General features: G+C 39.2%; 2 protein-coding genes across 2 annotated transcripts in view; both read right to left on the reverse strand.

The window, feature by feature from the left end:
- Nucleotides 1-13,732, reverse strand: part of mmd (monocyte to macrophage differentiation-associated) — a 56,265-nt gene extending 42,533 nt beyond the window's left edge. The window contains exon 1 of the mRNA XM_056452850.1: nucleotides 13,618-13,732. Within this exon, the coding sequence (XP_056308825.1) occupies nucleotides 13,618-13,646 (29 nt within the window). The 5' untranslated portion in view covers nucleotides 13,647-13,732. The remainder of the gene's footprint in view (nucleotides 1-13,617) is intronic.
- Nucleotides 13,733-13,803: 71 nt separating this feature from the next.
- LOC130217507 (small integral membrane protein 36-like) lies at nucleotides 13,804-14,118 on the reverse strand. Its single transcript, XM_056449621.1, has one exon. The coding sequence runs from the start codon at nucleotides 14,095-14,097 to the stop codon at nucleotides 13,804-13,806; it is 294 nt and encodes a 97-aa protein (XP_056305596.1). The 5' UTR covers nucleotides 14,098-14,118.
- Between the last annotated feature and the right edge of the window lie 3,937 nt (nucleotides 14,119-18,055).

Here is an 18,055-nt window from a genome sequence, read left to right on the forward strand (position 1 = left end):
CTCTGCACTTACCTTCATCTCTTCCTCCTCCGTCAGCGGTGATTTTTGATGAGTGCACGCGTCATGTCACCGGCATTCTGTCATTCCTCCACAGTTTCATCTCCCCCCTATAATCTCACATGGAGCATACTTACACACACCCATTGTCTGCGTGTTTTCGTTTGTCTGTTTGTTGTCGGTTTGTAAGGGGGGTTCGGACTTCAGCGCGAGACCGGCAAACCTGAGTGAAGGAAGGGCGCGCGCTTATGACATCAGAAGCCGCGCCTTGGGAGTTCGCGCGCTGAAAGTCCGACCGTACCATTTGTGTTTATGTGGGTACAACCAGCGTTGTTGTTTGTCCTGTTTTACAGGAGGAGAGTTGTAAAGGGTTGTATGTGGTTATTGTCTTATGTGTTATTGGTCTGTTAAGCAGACAATGTTTTATGTTTAAAGAAATGCCATTTAAGGCAAAGATAAAAAAAGAGATAAATTTAGGTACATACCTGAATGGCTTACGCCAATCGATGGCGGAGTCTGGAGTATAAAGAAGGACGCCAGACTCCAGCTCAGGGTCAGTTTACCTGGCTAGCGAGCGTGCTGTGGCAGAGCCGTGAGCAAATTCTCTGAGTGAGTAGATACTAGTATACAGTGGTTACGTTTGATTGTTTTTTTTTTCTTCTTTGGTTTTTGTTTTTGTGTTAAATATATTAGTCTTTATATTTAATTTGTTGATTTGGTACTTTGTATTTTTGTATATATATTTTTTTTTTGGATTTTTTTTATGGACACTGTATATATTTTGCACTGGACATATCCTCCACATCGTTGTAAATAAATACCACCTTTTTACACTTCCGGGTCAGGCCATTGTGTTTTTGGATTTTTTGCCATTGGGTTTTTTTTGTTTTGGGTTTATTGTGATATTAAGGCCTCCCACGCCTCCTAGTGGGCCCACTCTGGGTTCACTACATCACAGTTGGTGTCAGAAGTGGCGGCCACCCGGAAGAGAATGAGGAGGAGGAAGCTGGGTTTACGATCTGCTGTGAAGGACGCAGCTTGGCGTAGACTGTCGTCTGGTGGAGAAGAGACAGCTACGGAGCGTCCCAGCACCAGTGAGCCTTCTACGCAGTCCAGTGAGGGCATGGCGAGTATGATGAGGGATTTCCTCAAGGCGCAGCAAACCAGAGAGGAGCTGTTTCTTCGTGAGCTGCGGGGACTCCGTGAGTCGATACGGCCGACGGAGCTGACAACGCCATCGCCCAGTAGAGTATCCACAGTGGAGACATCACCCCCACCTACCCCACCACCACCTGTACAGTCAACCGACCGACGAGCCGCACAGACACGTCGCCCGGAGACACCGATGCCACCCTTACAGCCGGGAGATGACATCGAAAGCTACCTGCGACGATTTGAACGTCTGGCCCGAACGTGGCAGTGGCCTCGGGAGGAGTGGAGCTGTCGGCTGGTGCCAATGTTGACTGGTCGAGCGCTGGAGGCATACCTAGCGATGGATGAGGTCAGTGCAGATGATTACGTTCAACTAAAAGACTCTCTTCTGCAGAAGTATGACATCTCTGCAGAGACCTACCGGCAACGCTTCAGGGCTGCTACACTACCTGAAGGGGAGTCGCCAACGGAGACGTATCATCGCCTGAGACATCTGTATCAGCGCTGGGTGAGACCAGATCAAAATACAAAGGAGGAGATCGGTGAGCAGATCATCATGGAGCAACTGCTGAGGGTCATGCAACCAGACGCCAGAACGTGGGTTAAAGAACATGAGCCGAACTCGGGACTGACAGCAGCAAAGTTGGCCCAACAGTACATGAACGCTCATCGCCCCGGCCTGCGCACGCAACCTTCGAAAGGTAGAGCACGACACACATTTCACAACACTGACAATCAGCACTCGCATGAACTTGAGACTGAACGTTCACATACACTGATCTGTTATGCATGTCAGCAAAAGGGACACAAAGCATCTGTGTGCCCAGCCCGGAAATCGAAGCTGACAGGGTTTTGCTATGCACCCAGAGAGGGGGATGCTAACAGTGACTTTGATGTGGGACAAAATGTTGATTTGTTGGACATTACTGTGAATGGTTTTGAATTGAAAGCACTGCTTGATACAGGAAGTTCGATTTCCCTGATCAAATCATGTCATGTCTTTAATGTTGACTATACTAACACCACGGAAGTACAATGTATTCATGGGGATATAAAGAGGTATCCGAAAGCAGAGGTACTTGTGGGCATTCAAGATCAAATGTATTTAATGAATGTTGCAGTTGTCACTAACTTGCCTACAGACATGATTTTAGGAAGAGACCTCCCAGTACTAAATGAACTGTGTGTTGAATCTACCAAAAAGATCTTTGAAGGTGGGAATGTAGATGAAATTACATGTACTGTTATGACACGTTCAAAAGCTGGTTTGCAACCACTACCAGACTTGGACAGTAGTTTGCTACAGGGTGGGACTAAGGCCCCAAAGAAAACTCGTCAGCAGAAACGGCTGTTAAAGCATCTGGGTTCTCCAGTACCCAAACCTGATACAAGTGGTCTGGAGGTGAGGGACTGGCAGATCCCAGAAAACATTGCTGAACTGCAAAGAAATGATCAAACTTTGAAAACATTGTTTACAAGGGCAGAAAAACAAAATAACACTAACTTGAATGATGAAAAGTTTATTATCAGTGATAATTTGTTATATGTACAAGTGGGGAATGTGAAACGTTTGGTTGTACCCTTGTCTTGTCGTCCAATTGTATTACAGCTATCACACACACTTCCATGGGCAGGACATTTAGCATTTCACAAAACATACACACGCATAAGCACACGTTTCTATTGGCCTACCATGTACACTGATGTTCAGACATACTGCAACACTTGCACCACATGTCAGACTACCAGTGCGGTACGTCAAAGAGACAAGGCTCCGTTACATCCCTTACCCATTATCTCAACCCCTTTCCGCCGCATTGCCATGGATATTGTGGGACCACTAGAAAGGAGTAGTGCTGGACACCGCTACATACTTGTCATCTGTGACTACGCCACACGTTACCCCGAAGCATTCCCACTTCGCACAGTCACCACCACAAAGGTATTACATGCTCTTATACAACTGTTTTCCAGGGTAGGCATCCCCGACGAAATCATCACAGACCAGGGAACCAATTTTATGTCACGGGTGATGAAGCAGTTTCACCAGCAGTTGGGCATCACTGCACTAAGGACGACCCCTTATCACCCGCAGACGGATGGGCTGGTGGAGAGATTTAATGCGACACTAAAGAACATGCTACGGAAGTTTGTGAATGACACTGGAAAGGACTGGGACAAGTGGCTACCGTTCCTGCTGTTCGCCTATAGGGAGGTACCTCAAGCATCCACAGGTTTCGCCCCTTTTGAGTTGATGTATGGCTGGCCAGTCCAGGGGCCGTTAGACTTATTAAAGAAGGCATGGACAAAGCCTCATCAGCAGAAGAGGGCAGCAGCATCATCAATTTCATCCTGGAAATGAGGGAGAGGCTGGAGACCTACAGGGAGCAAGCGGAGGAAAACCTGAAAGAGGCACAAGACAAGCAAAAGAAATGGTATGACCAAAAGACCCGTCTACGCCAATTTCAACCGGGGCAGAAGGTATTATTACTATTACCCACGTCAACTAACAAACTTCTTGCAAAGTGGCAGGGGCCCTATGAGATTACCAGAAAGATGGGTCCGGTCACATATGAGATACATCACCCTGAGAAGAAGAAGAGTCGGCAAACCTACCACATTAACCTCCTGAAAGAATGGAAAGAGGCCAAGACACCACAACAACTTAAACAGTCCTTGATGGTAAGAGAAGTGAAAGAAGATGAAAGTGAACCAGCTGAAGAGATGGTGACACCAAGGAAATCTGCAGAGCTGAAACTGGAACACCTAGAAGAAGAGAAACAACAACAGTTACAAGATCTACGAAACCAATACCCTTCATTGTTCCAGCAGAGACCAGGCAGAACTGAGGTAACCCAACACACCATTCATCTTACCAATATCATTCCATCAAGACAGAGACCTTATCGAATCCCGGAAAAACTGCTCAAGCCTTTGAAAGAAGAGATCGAGACCATGAAGGAGTTGGGGGTCATCGAGGCTTCAACCTCTGAATGGAGTAGCCCACTCGTCATCGTTCCGAAGAAGGATGGATCTTTGAGGGTCTGTGTTGACTTCCGTAAGCTGAATGCTCAATCGAAGTTTGATGCCTACCCTATGCCTAGGATTGATGACCTGCTGGAGAGGATTGGACAGGCCCGCTACATCACTACACTGGACTTGTGTAAGGGATATTGGCAGGTGCCCCTCCATCCGTTATCAAGACCACTGACTGCCTTCAGAACACCTCTTGGTCTATACCAGTTTACAGTTCTTCCGTTTGGATTACATGGGGCACCTGCAACCTTCCAGCGACTTATGGACCAAGTTCTCCAGGGCTGTGAAGAGTTTGCGGCTGCGCACCTAGACGACGTTGTGATTCATAGTCACACGTGGGTGGATCATTTGCGGCACGTAAGACAGACCCTGGAGAAGATCCAAGCAGCGGGTCTGTCCTTTAAATGTGGCAAAGTGTGAATGGGGCAAGCAAGAAACCAACTACCTGGGGTACCGACTTGGTAATGGCAGTCTCAGACCACAGGTAGACAAGGTGGAAGCAATTCGGCGAAGCCCAAGACCTAGGACCAAGAAGGAGGTGCGCTCCTTTATAGGATTGGTGGGCTGGTACCGACGCTTCATCCCTGACTTTTCCTCAACAGCAGCACCCTTAACGGACTTGTTAATTAAAGGGACAAAGAATCCAGTCATTTGGACTGAGGCCTGTGAGCAGGCATGGAAGACTTTGCAAGAGAGACTCTGTGCACATCCTGTGCTAAAGAGTCCAGACTTTACTCAACGTTTCTTGGTGCAGGTGGACGCATCAGACCGAGGGATTGGCGCGGTACTGGCCCAGGGACCATCTGGAGAGGAGAGACCTGTGGTGTTTCTGAGTAGGAAGCTGTTGCCCAGGGAAACTCGGTACTCCACGGTAGAGAAAGAGTGTCTGGCCATCAAGTGGTCCCTTGAATCCCTCCGCTACTATCTCCTGGGGAGGGAGTTTGACCTAGAGACTGACCATCGGGCGCTCGCATGGATTCATACCATGAAGGATAACAACGCTAGAGTGACCCGATGGTACTTGGCATTACAACCCTTCAGATTTAAAATACGTCACTACCCCGGGAGGAAAAACATAGTAGCCGACTTCCTGTCCAGGTTACCAGACAGTACGCGGCTTGGAGAGGGGGAGGATAATGTGGAGAAGTGAGACTTCTCCCCTCCGTCTCTGACGGCCGCACCAATATACACACACACACACACACATATATACACACACACACACACACACACACTCTGCACTTACCTTCATCTCTTCCTCCTCCGTCAGCGGTGATTTTTGATGAGTGCACGCGTCATGTCACCGGCATTCTGTCATTCCTCCACAGTTTCATCTCCCCCCTATAATCTCACATGGAGCATACTTACACACACCCATTGTCTGCGTGTTTTCGTTTGTCTGTTTGTTGTCTGTTTGTAAGGGGGGTTCGGACTTCAGCGCGAGACCGGCAAACCTGAGTGAAGGAAGGGCGCGCGCTTATGACATCAGAAGCCGCGCCTTGGGAGTTCGCGCGCTGAAAGTCCGACCGTACCATTTGTGTTTATGTGGGTACAACCAGCGTTGTTGTTTGTCCTGTTTTACAGGAGGAGAGTTGTAAAGGGTTGTATGTGGTTATTGTCTTATGTGTTATTGGTCTGTTAAGCAGACAATGTTTTATGTTTAAAGAAATGCCATTTAAGGCAAAGATAAAAAAAGAGATAAATTTAGGTACATACCTGAATGGCTTACGCCAATCGATGGGCGGAGTCTGGAGTATAAAGAAGGACGCCAGACTCCAGCTCAGGGTCAGTTTACCTGGCTAGCGAGCGTGCTGTGGCAGAGCCGTGAGCAAATTCTCTGAGTGAGTAGATACTAGTATACAGTGGTTACGTTTGATTGTTTTTTTTTTTCTTCTTTGGTTTTTGTTTTTGTGTTAAATATATTAGTCTTTATATTTAATTTGGTACTTTGTATTTTTGTATATATATATTTTTTTTTTGGATTTTTTTTATGGACACTGTATATATTTTGCACTGGACATATCCTCCACATCGTTGTAAATAAATACCACCTTTTTACACTTCCGGGTCAGGCCATTGTGTTTTTGGATTTTTTGCCATTGGGTTTTTTTTTGTTTTGGGTTTATTGTGATATTAAGGCCTCCCACGCCTCCTAGTGGGCCCACTCTGGGTTCACTACATCACACACAGATAAGACATGAAAAACAAGCTAAATTACATGCTTAATAAGCCAATGAAAAGAAGTGGGTTATTAAAAGTGACTAAATTAAAAGGCCAGGGGTCATGTTGATATCCACTGGAAGGTCATTTCAAAGTCACTGCCCAATCAGAGAAAGCACGATTACTAGAGAATCATTCACTGCGAACAGTTGTTTGTCGAAAGATTAAGAGAAGCAATAATAAATGCTAGGAAAGCACTATTTAAATATCTTATTGTACACATGAAATCAAAGCTAACCAGATTGTTTTTGTTAGCTGTCTTTGCTAGTTTTGTGGTGAACAATTCTAATGCAGGTTTTGTGGTGAATAATTCTAATTCAAATCTGTGCAGGTCATTTGGAAAAAAAACCTTTGTTTGCCCTTCTAATCTTTAATTAATATCTGAATATACACTTCCTGTTTGTTTTGAGTTCAGTTCTCAGATTAGGGGCTCTATCATACACCTGGTGCAATGCGGCGCAAGGCGCGACACAATTGTTGTTTGCTAGTTTCAGCTCGGCGCAAGAGTCGTTTTGACGTTTTGCACCACGCTGTTTAAATAGCAAGTGCATTTGCGCTCATATGTGCGCCCATAGGCATTCTGGTCTAAAAAAAAGGGGCGTGTTGAGGCGCATTGCTGGCGCTTTGGTATTTGAGGAACTTAAATAGACGGTTCAATAGATCAGATCAAAGCTGGTCTATTGTCCAGCGCAGAGTGCATTGTTTGTGCGCCTCGATTGCACATTGCTTAATACACACAGGATGTACAGCAATACGCAAATATCTTTACAAATGAAAAAGAATTAAAGGATTAAAATATTACAAAAATTATTATTTTCTAGCCTACATAAATATAAACACCACCGCCTCCATGCCTTCTTCATCTTGGGGGGCTTTTTCAGTTTATTCATAACAACTTGCTTTTGTATAATGTTATTATTATTAGCAGTGTCATTCATTATATGCATATTTATATTTGTTTTATTAAAAACAAGCTTAGATTTGCCCACCTGTCAGGTTTTAGACGATATGGGGCATAGCATGTGTTTGGAAATAACTCAGTTGTTTGAACACAAAGGGATCAGTCATCAGTGAAGGGTTCAGTTTTTCCACTGAATATGTGAATATAAAACCAACTTTACCTCAATTTCAACCTATGAAACAGTTATAAGGCTGTGCAGAGGAAGAGAGTCTTTTTTGTCTTTGTGTATATGTGTACATTGCTCTTAACCAAAATAAAGTGCTGAAACGCCAATTAGAATTGTTTTGGACCGCTGGATTAAGCGGAAGTGTAAAACCGGAAGCTTTGCAGTTTGCACATTCGATTTTAAAAGCCGTTAAAGAGCGATAAAGTCATCATGGTGGAACTGAAACTGAAAGTAGAGTGATTTTGATCAGGTAAGTGCTCTTTTTAAGTGCTCTTCATGTTATAGTGATAGCGCCGTCTTCTGTTATCAATGTTAAATATTGACTCTGTGCTACAAGTCACTCAACCTTTGAAACAGACGACGTGTCTAAACATCCACGGATATGATTGTCTTATTATCATATCTAATCACCTCAGCGCTGAGTCGTCTATTATTTTTATGATGCTTCACTTTGTTCAATGACAGCATGTGACATTTGTTGGAAGAAAGCCATGTGTAGTACAAACCTGTAAATGCAAAATACTGCCAAATATCACAATGTTACCATGCTAATGGCCAGAATACAGTGCACACATAAGATTATTAAAAAACTATTTCTGAAAGACACTACTTTTCAATGAAGTAAAACAGCAACATTGCAAAATATTAATATAATTTAAAGTGTTTTTAATATACTTAAAAAACTGTGGTCCTGTGATTTGAAGCTGAAGTTTCAGTAGCACCATCCTTCAGAAGTCATAATAATATTTGGGTTATTAATAACCATTCATGATTATTATTATAAATGTTGAAATCACAATCTCTGATCAATAGAAAATCCTAAAGAGCATCGTTTATTTGAAATGGAAATCATTTGTCAATTTACATAATGTATTTAATGTTAGGTGTAATACTGTCAATGCTTCCTCTGTGAATAAAAATCTTGATTTTTCACCAAAATAAAAGTTCATATTTACTAAATATATTTGTGTATTTATGTAAATCTATTTCATTTGTAGATTTAGTTTTTTTATGTGTGTGTGTATTTATACATATATACATAGTACAAATGAATGTATTATGTAAATACAAACATGTAACTTGGATTTTTTTGACAGGGGAAAAAATTAATTATATATTATATAGGTCACTTTATTAGGTACACCTTACTAGTACCGTGTTGGACCCACTTTTGCCTTCAGAACTGCCTTAATCCTTTGTGGCGCAGATTCAACAAGGTACTGGAAATATTCGTGAGATTTTGGTCCATATTGACATGATAGCATCACGGAGTTGCTGCAGATTTGTCGGCTGCACATCCATGAATCTCCCGTTCCACCACATCTTAAAGATGCTTTATTGGATTGAGATCTGGTGACTGTGGAGGCCATTTGAGTACAGTGAACTCATTGTCATGTTCAAGAAACCAGTCTGAGATGATTCACGCTTTATGACATGGCACATTATCCTGCTGGACGTAGCCATCAGAAGATGGGTACACTGTGGATCCATGCTTTCATGTTGTAGATTTCAAATTCTAACCCTACCATCCGAATGTCACAGCAGAAATCGAGACTCCTCAGACCAGGCAACGTTTTTCCAATCTTCTATTGTCCAATTTTGGTGAGCCTGTGTGAATTGTAGCCTCAGTTCTTAGCTGACAGGAGTGATACCCGGTATGATCTTCTGTTGCTCAGTTTGAACTGAAGCAGATCGTCTTTACAATGTCTACATGCCTAAATGCATTGCGTTTGCATCAACAAGCAGTTAGACAGTGTACCTAATAAAGTGGCCGGTGAATGTGTATGTAACAGCTGCAACCCATCACTGGGAATATATATATATATATATATATATATATATATATATATATATATATATATATATATATATATATATATATATATATATATATATATATATATATATATATATATACACACACACACACATTTTATTGAACTGTTCTGCAGTTTGATTGTTGGGTTGGAAAAGATAATTAGGCCTGTTCTAGCCAGTTATTATTATTATTATTATTATTATTATTGTTTATTACTAAGGTGACTTATTACTTCAGCTGACTCACTAATTTGACTATTTTATTATTGAAGAACCATAAATTATGTAAAGCTTCAGTTAGTTAATTCTAATACTGGTACAGTTGGTGTCTTCATTGTGTTTTGTGCCATTTGTTTGTTGTGTCGTGTTGTGTTCCATGTGCTTTCTGTTATTATCATGTGATTCCATTGTTCTGTTTTCCCACCGTTTGTTATTGTCTATTAGTTCCACCTGTGTCGCATCCCTGTGTGTATTCAGTTTAATCATGTCTTGTCTATTTATACCCATGAGTGCGTTTAGTTCAGGGGTGTCAAACTCAGTTGCTGGAGGGCTGCAGCCCTGCAGAGTTTAGTTCCAGCCCTTCTTCAACACACCTATCTGTGGGTATCAAACAATCCTGAAGCACTCAATTATTTTGACGTGCAGAGCTGCGGCCCTCCAGGAACTGAGTTTGATACCTGTGGTTTAGTTTTATACTTAGTTTTTTATATTTAGTATATATAAAACCATGTGGCTTTATAGCAGAATTAATTAAACAGATAATCAACAGATGAAACGCGTTGTTCAAATGTAAAAAAAACCTGAAGTATAAAAATAGCTAGTAAGAAGTAGCATGACGTAGAGCTCAGCGGCGGCTAATGGGCTCAAGACCTCTGAATAAACGGTCCTATGCAAGAATCTCAACCCCTTTTATTAGTACAGACATCGATGTGTTTGTAAAATCTATACAACTTTAATGTGCTTCATGTAAAGTTACAGTTTATCCTCCTAACAGCATCGACTGGGTTGTTGCTGATGGGTCATCTAATCCACAGGCCAATGAGGTCAGTGTGTGCGACCGGTCAACTCAGAATAGATACAGTTTGTTGGCTTAAACACGTTAATAAGCCCATCACCGGCACCTTGGAAACTTCTCGGAAACATCTCCACCTATGCATTGCACAGGAACTGCTCTTTATAGACATTCATGATGCGCTGTGTTATGTCATAGGCAACAGTTAGAATGTTTATACAGTGGTTTTAATGTTAAAGGTCTAATAAGCAAGTAATAATAATGACAAAAAAGACGCAAAAAACAAACAAACTATAATTGCTAGTTCTGGATGTTTTCTGCAGGTAAAATAATATAAAAAGGATTTTTTTTGTCTTGGTTTTGCTAATGTTCTATCAACGTTCCATTTCATCATCTTTGCAAAGGTTTTTGGAACATTATTGCTTTTAAATGTTTTATGAACATTCTAAAGTCTATAATAACATTTATATTTTCAGATAGAACATTTTACCTAGACAATTGACCTGCTAAAAATGTTTTATAAACATTCTAAAGTGGATAATAACATTTTTATTTTTTAGATAGAACATTTTACCTAGACAATTGACCTGCTAAAAATGTTTTATGAACATTCTAAAGTGGATAATAACATTTTTATTTTTTAGATAGAACATTTTACCTAGACAATTGACCTGCTAAAAATGTTTTATGAACATTCTAAAGTGGATAATAACATTTTTATTTTTTAGATAGAACATTTTACCTAGACAATTGACCTGCTAAAAATGTTTTATGAACATTCTAAAGTGGATAATAACATTTTTATTTTTTAGATAGAACATTTTACCTGACAAATGACCTACTAAAATGTTTTATGAACAGCGTACAACAATGATGCATGAATAATTTATACTTTTATCAATTATGTTTGTGCTAGAATTTTGTGAATAGTCTTAAAGACCAGATAACTTTGACGACATTCTATTAATGTCCCTTTAAGGGCGGGAACAATCTATTTATGTTCCTTTGGGAGGACAAATTCTGATAACGTTAATTTCAGAGAACAAACATTTTATTTTGAGAAAACAAACATTCTATTAATGTTACTTTAAAGAACAAGTATTCTAATAACACAATTTTTAAAACTCAAACATTCTATTAACATTACTTTTAAAGGACAAACATTCTATTAATTATATGTTTTACTTTAAGTTAAGATACTTTTAGAGAACAAACAGTGTATTGACGTTACATTATATTTATGTTACTTTAAAAGAACATACATTCCATTAATACTATACTTTTCTATTTATGTTATTTTTAAAAAATAAACATTCTAATATCGTTAACCTAAAAGAATAAATATTCTGTTAACGTTAATTTTAAAACATAATTCTGTCAATGTTACTTTTAAAACACAATTTTATTAACGTTACTTTTAAAACAATTTTAAGAACAGTACTTTTACAAAACAAACATTCTATTAACGTTACTTTTAAAACATAATTTTATTAACAGTGTTTAAAAAAAACATTCTATTAACGTTACTTTTAAAACATTTTATTAGCGTTACTTTTAAAACATAATTCTATTAATGTTACTTTTAAAACAATTCTATCAACGTGACTTTTAAAAACATACATTCTATTACGTTACATTTAAAACATAATTTTATTAACAGCACTTTTAAAACAATTTTATTAACGTTACTTTTAAAACATAATTCTATTAATGTTACTTTTAAAACATAATTCTATTAATGTTACTTTTAAAACAATTCTATTAACGTTACTTATAAAACATAATTCTATAAGTGTTACTTTAAAAAAACTGACATATAATTGTTACTTTTAAAAGCAAAGAATCTATTAAAAGAACTTTCAAAGAACAAACATTATATAAACTATTTTTAACAAACAAATATTCAATAAACTTTACATTTAAGAAAACAAACATTCTATTAACGTTACTTAAAAAACAAACATTATATTAATGTTACTTTTAATAAAAAGAACATTCTATAAATGTAACTTTTAAATAACAAATTTTAAAGTTACTTTAAAAAACAGATTACATTAGCGTTACTTTAAAAAAACTGATTATATTAACATACTTTAAAAGAACAAACATTCTATTAATGTTATTTTTAAATGACAAACATTCTATTAATGTTACTTTGAGAGAACAACCATTCTGATAAAGTTACTTTTAGAGAACAAACATTCTATTAACGTTACTTTGAGAAAACAAACATTCCATTAACGTATTTTAAAGAACATTATATTAATGTAACTTTTAATTAATAAACATTCCATTATTGTTACTTTGATCGAAAAAAGAAATTCTTTTAATGGTACTTTTAAAAACAAATATTCTAATAACATTAATTTTAAACAATAAATATAATGTTACTTTTAACAAACATTCTATTAATGTTACTTTTTAAACATAATTCTATTAGCGTTACTTTTAAAAAAGAAACATTCTATTAACGTTACTTTGAGAGAACAAATAATCTATTAAAGTTACATTTAGAGAGCAAACATTTTATTAACGTTACTTTTAAAGAACAAACAATCTATTAATGTTACTTTTAAAGAACAAACATTCTATTAACGTTACTTTAAAAAAAAAACAATCATTCTAATAACATTATACTTTTAAAGAATGAACATTCCGTTAATTCCATTAAAGAATAAAAATAACGTTACTTTTAACAAACATTCTATTAACGATACTTTTGAACAACAAACATTCCATTAACGTTACTTTTAAAGAACAAACATTCTGCTAACGTTACTTTAAAAGAACAAACATTCTATTAACGTTACTTTTAAAGAACAAACATTCTTTTAACGTTACTTTTAAAGAACAAACATTCTATTACCGTTACTTTTAAAGATCAAACATTCCATTAACTTTACGTTTAAAGAACAAACATTCTATTAACGTTACTTTTAAAGATCAAACATTCCATAAATTTTACTTTTAAAGAACAAATATTCCGCTAGCGTTACTTTTAAAGAACAAACATTCCATTAATTTTACTTTTAAAGAACAAACAATCCATTAATGCCACTGTGAGAGAACAAACACTCCTAAACAAAATGTTCCCTCTTTGCAAAACTGAGCCCAGTTTGAGACACTACTAAGATCTGTTCTGAAACCCCAGAGTTCCTCGTTCCAGACAACCAAAACAAATATCAATCTGTCATAAAGCAATGTCAGTTCTGTCAAGAAGGAACAACTGAAACATTCAAAAAGAGGTTTACTCACCGTTTCTTTAGATAATCCAATCCAAGCATGGTTCAGTCTCACAAAGAAAGTTCTGAATAATTAAAAAAGGCTATGTACACAAAAATATAAATGAAAGATACAGTACGTTCGCATATGTACAGTACAGTGGACAGATAAAAAAAGAAAGAATGAATGTGTGTGGTTGGGCTTCTGTTATCAGTCCCGTCAGACCAAAGTACTCTTTTTCTCTGTGCCTGGAGGATCGTAGGAGGTCACCATCTTGTTCTGGTCCCAGCGGGCGTTGGCGGGCGAGTTCTGCATGACCACCAGCCGGATGGGTGCCGGGTTGACGTTGGGCACGGGGTCAGGTGCATACTCCTTGGTGGGATCTTTGCCCTGGCAGTCGTAGAGGATGCAGGAGATGAGGAAGACAAGGAGGAGGATGACATAGCTGGCGATCAGGATGATGAGGTTGAGGGTGACCGGGTCGATCTCCACATCGTCCGCGATGAAGCGCATGGTGGCGCCGATGATGATGGTGAGACCTGCAGGACGGAGACTGAGCGTAAGCTGTAGCTCTGAACAGACAGACCTGTGAGGGATTAGTTCACTAAGTCTCTCATTCTGTCTCTCCCTCTCTCTTTCTCTCTCTCTCTCTCTCTCTCTCTCTCTCTCTCTCTCTCGCTGTGGAAATGCATTATTGCCAAAGCTTAAATATGTGAAGAAATATACCAACAATGGGAAACTCTAAATACTCAATACGGGGCAGCACAGTGGCTCATTGGTTAGCACTGTCTCCTTACAGCAAGAAGGTGGCTGGTTTAACCCTCAGCTGGGTCAGTTGGCATTTCTGTGTGGATATTGCATGTTCTCCCCGTGTTGCCGTGGGTTTCCTCCAGTTTCCCCCACAGTCCAAAGACATGCGCAATTGGTGAATTGGATTAACTAAATTGGCCATATTGTATCAGTGTGAATGAGTGTGTATGGGTGTTTCCCAGTAATGGGTTGCAGCTGGAAGGGCCTGCGCTGCGTAAAACATATGCTGTAATAGTTGGTGCTTCATTAGGCTGTGGCGACCTCTGTAATAGAGACTAAGTGGAAGGAAAACGAATGAGCTCAAGACATGACAACTGCTATTATGGGCTCTATTTTAAGGATCTAGGCGCAAAGTCTAAAGCACATGATTTTCAAAGTAGTGGCGTCACAGATGTTTTCACACTGCATGACTATGTGGGCTAGCGTTCTGTTGCTTTTGTGTTTACACTGCAAGGTGGATGACACCGCATGACTTTACAAAAGGAAGAATTGCCGACAACTTTGTCTCGGTCCACAAACTATTGGCTCCTTTCCACTGACTGGTAATGTACGGTACGGTTCGGTTTTTGTACAGGTCACCTTTATCAGGCTTGCGTTTCCACTACCAAGGGTACCCTTTTGGTGGGCGTGGTGTATGACAAAGTTTCAGTCGACGTCATTCTCGCTGGAGGAAATGTCTACAATTAAGCTGTACGGGTCGCTCACATATCATATGAGTAGAACTTCTCACAAAACAGATGCTTCATACACATAAATACTTGTGTAGAAATGTTTATTACTAACTTTTGATCAATGACAGTGCGAAACAGCCTACTGTAACGTCTGTAATTATATTAAATAACTAAATAAATGAACACATATAAACTCATACAGCCCCTTACAGTCTCCGATATGTTACCAACTACAGAAGAACTACACACAACAGACATTTCGTCAGTATTTAGGTTCAAAACAACACAAAATATAGCCCACAGTCAGTGAAAACCTCTCATCTGTGTCTGTAATCTTCAGCAGCACATGTAGCCTCTGTTAGAGAGTAATTCCGTCATTCCCGGTTCATATTAGTCCAAAAGGTGAAGATAATAAGTTAGTTAAACATGGCATTTTGTTCATGTTTGCAGAGAAATAATGTGCTCCTTTTTTCCGGCTTCTCCTTTGTTTCTTCACGCTTCACTCTCGCGTTTGTCAGTGTCTGACAGGATCGGGTTTCAAAAGCACATCAATAATCAAGCGCAGGTTATTATCATCAGCCCAAGAAGTTTGTTATTTCAGATATAATGTTAGACGCGCGCGATATAATATTTCAAACATGGTTTTTTTTGTTTTCATTCTGGCTTGTTGCGTAGGCGAATGACGTATCTCTGTAAACCAATAACGTTCAGCTGCGCGTCTAGCTCCGCCTTTTGGTACCCTTTCTCGTGTTTGGTACCCTTTCGAAAGGGTGCCGAAAAAGTGGTACGGTACGGTTCGGTACACTTTTTGACAGTGAAAACGGCCATAAAAACGTACCAAACCGAACTGTACTGTACCGTACCACTCAGTGGAAACGGGCCATATGTCTCACAACCAAACACATGCGAGAAGTTACATAGAAACAAAGTGTATCTTTTGTTATTAACTAGCATACATAATGAGAAAGAAGCCTTCAGTGGGGTAGACAGTGTACTTACTTTGCTTACCTGGGTTTAGAAGGGATTTAGCAATTTCTTTCAAACTTTTTTCTTTTTCATCCCAGTTGTGGTATAGCTCACAAGTCAAACAGACACTGGTGCTCCTGCCAAATTTCCACTAGTTTTTCCTTAATTTCTTGGGTCCAAACAGACCGAAAAGAAGCTCTTTTAACTGCATCATTCTTCCACTGTCCTGCAGATACACATTGTTAGATCACAGTCTCCACGCCAGATAAATAAGATCCCAGATGCCAGATCTTGTCCGGAAATGTCAGTTTCTTCAGGTATTTAGACAACAAGTCAGCAGAATTTCAATACCCAAACCTGTTGACCAGTATTCAACTGAATTAGCAGTCTGACTGTGGAAGTAAGCCAGGGAAGAGCAGAAGCAGGAGATGAAGTGATGATAATGAAAGAGCGAGGTTTATTGAATAATCTTAGTTGCATATGTTTCGGTGTGCTCTCACATCAGGCCACAAGACTACTGAATTAGAGACATCCCCTCATATCTCCTATCAGTGGAGAGGAACATTTCATGAAACACCATTACTATAAGACCAAACAATGGAAAAAGCACTAAAAGCAGGACGAGTAGTAAGAACTATATAAAATAAAGGAATCAATTCAGTAAGTGATTAATATACTGTAATAAATGATAAACATAAATGAATGAAAAATATGAATCAAATAAATAGATGTTTCCCAGAGATGGATTGCGGCTGGAAGGGCATCCGCTGTGTAAAACATATGCTGGATAAGTTGGCGGTTCATTCCGCTGTGGCGACCCCTGAATAATAAAGGGACTAAGCTGAAAAGAAAATAAATGAATGAATAAATATGAATGAATGGATAAATATGGGCGACGCAGTGGCGCAGTAGGCAGTGCTGTCGCCTCACAGCAAGAAGGTCACTGGTTCAAGTCTCGGCTGGGTCAGTTGGCGTTTCTGTGTGGAGTTTGCTCCGGTTTCCCCCACAGTCCAAAGACATGTGGTACAGGTGAATTGGGTAAGCTAAATTGCCCGTAGTGTGTGTTTGAGTGAGTGTGTATGGATGTTTTGCAGAGATGGGTTGCAGCTGGAAGGGCATCCGCTGCGTAAAACATATGCTGGATAAGTTGATGGTTCATTCCGCTGTGGCGATCCCAGATTAATAAAGGGACTAAGCTGAAAAGAAAATGAATGAATGAATAAATAGATGACTAAATGAATAACTAAGATTTATAAATGAATATATAGGCACAACTGAAATTATTCATGCAAAAAAATAATTAAAAAAGCAAAAACAAAACATAATATAATATAGAATTAATTTTATTTAAAGCACACACATTACAAATCTGAGATCCTACACCAGGGATCACCAATCTCAGTCCTGGAGGGCCGGTGTCCTTGCAGGGTTTAGCTCCAACTTGCCTCAACACACCTGCCTGGATGTTTCAAGACTGCCCTACATCATACTAGTGGATGCTGCTCTCTCATTGGCTGTAGGTAGTCGCCGATGTTATTTTCAGTCAGAACTCATTTCACACGGCATGATTTGAATGGCTCCAGATATTCAGCATGCAAAACATCTCACAGGTGTCGGCGACTCATCTGTGATTCTTTCAGATCGCGTCTTTGATAGTTCATACTGTGTGATTGTTACTAATGTGAATGAGTAGAGATTTGCCTGTGATTTCAGGCATTTGTCGCCGATTTTTCAAAACCTGTCGGCGAGTCAAAATCGGAGCTAAATTCGGCATAAGTTGTCCCCCCTAAAAACTCAAGAGTTGTGTTGCTTCAGCTCATTTTAAATAAGTAGTTTGAACCGACAGCAGGTGTCATTTTTTGAGTGTAATACATATTGAAGTTGTGTTTTGTTGTCTAACTAAGTGAATTTGGGGTAGATTCTCTCTGGGTTGCCAGTTCTGTCAGAATAGGACCACCTCTACAGTCAGACTGTTGTATTTTGTCATTGTTGTTCATAATTTACTGTTCTTTACTGCACTTAGA

This window comes from Danio aesculapii, chromosome 3 (genome assembly GCF_903798145.1).
Source record: "Danio aesculapii chromosome 3, fDanAes4.1, whole genome shotgun sequence".
Lineage (NCBI taxonomy): Eukaryota > Metazoa > Chordata > Actinopteri > Cypriniformes > Danionidae > Danio > Danio aesculapii.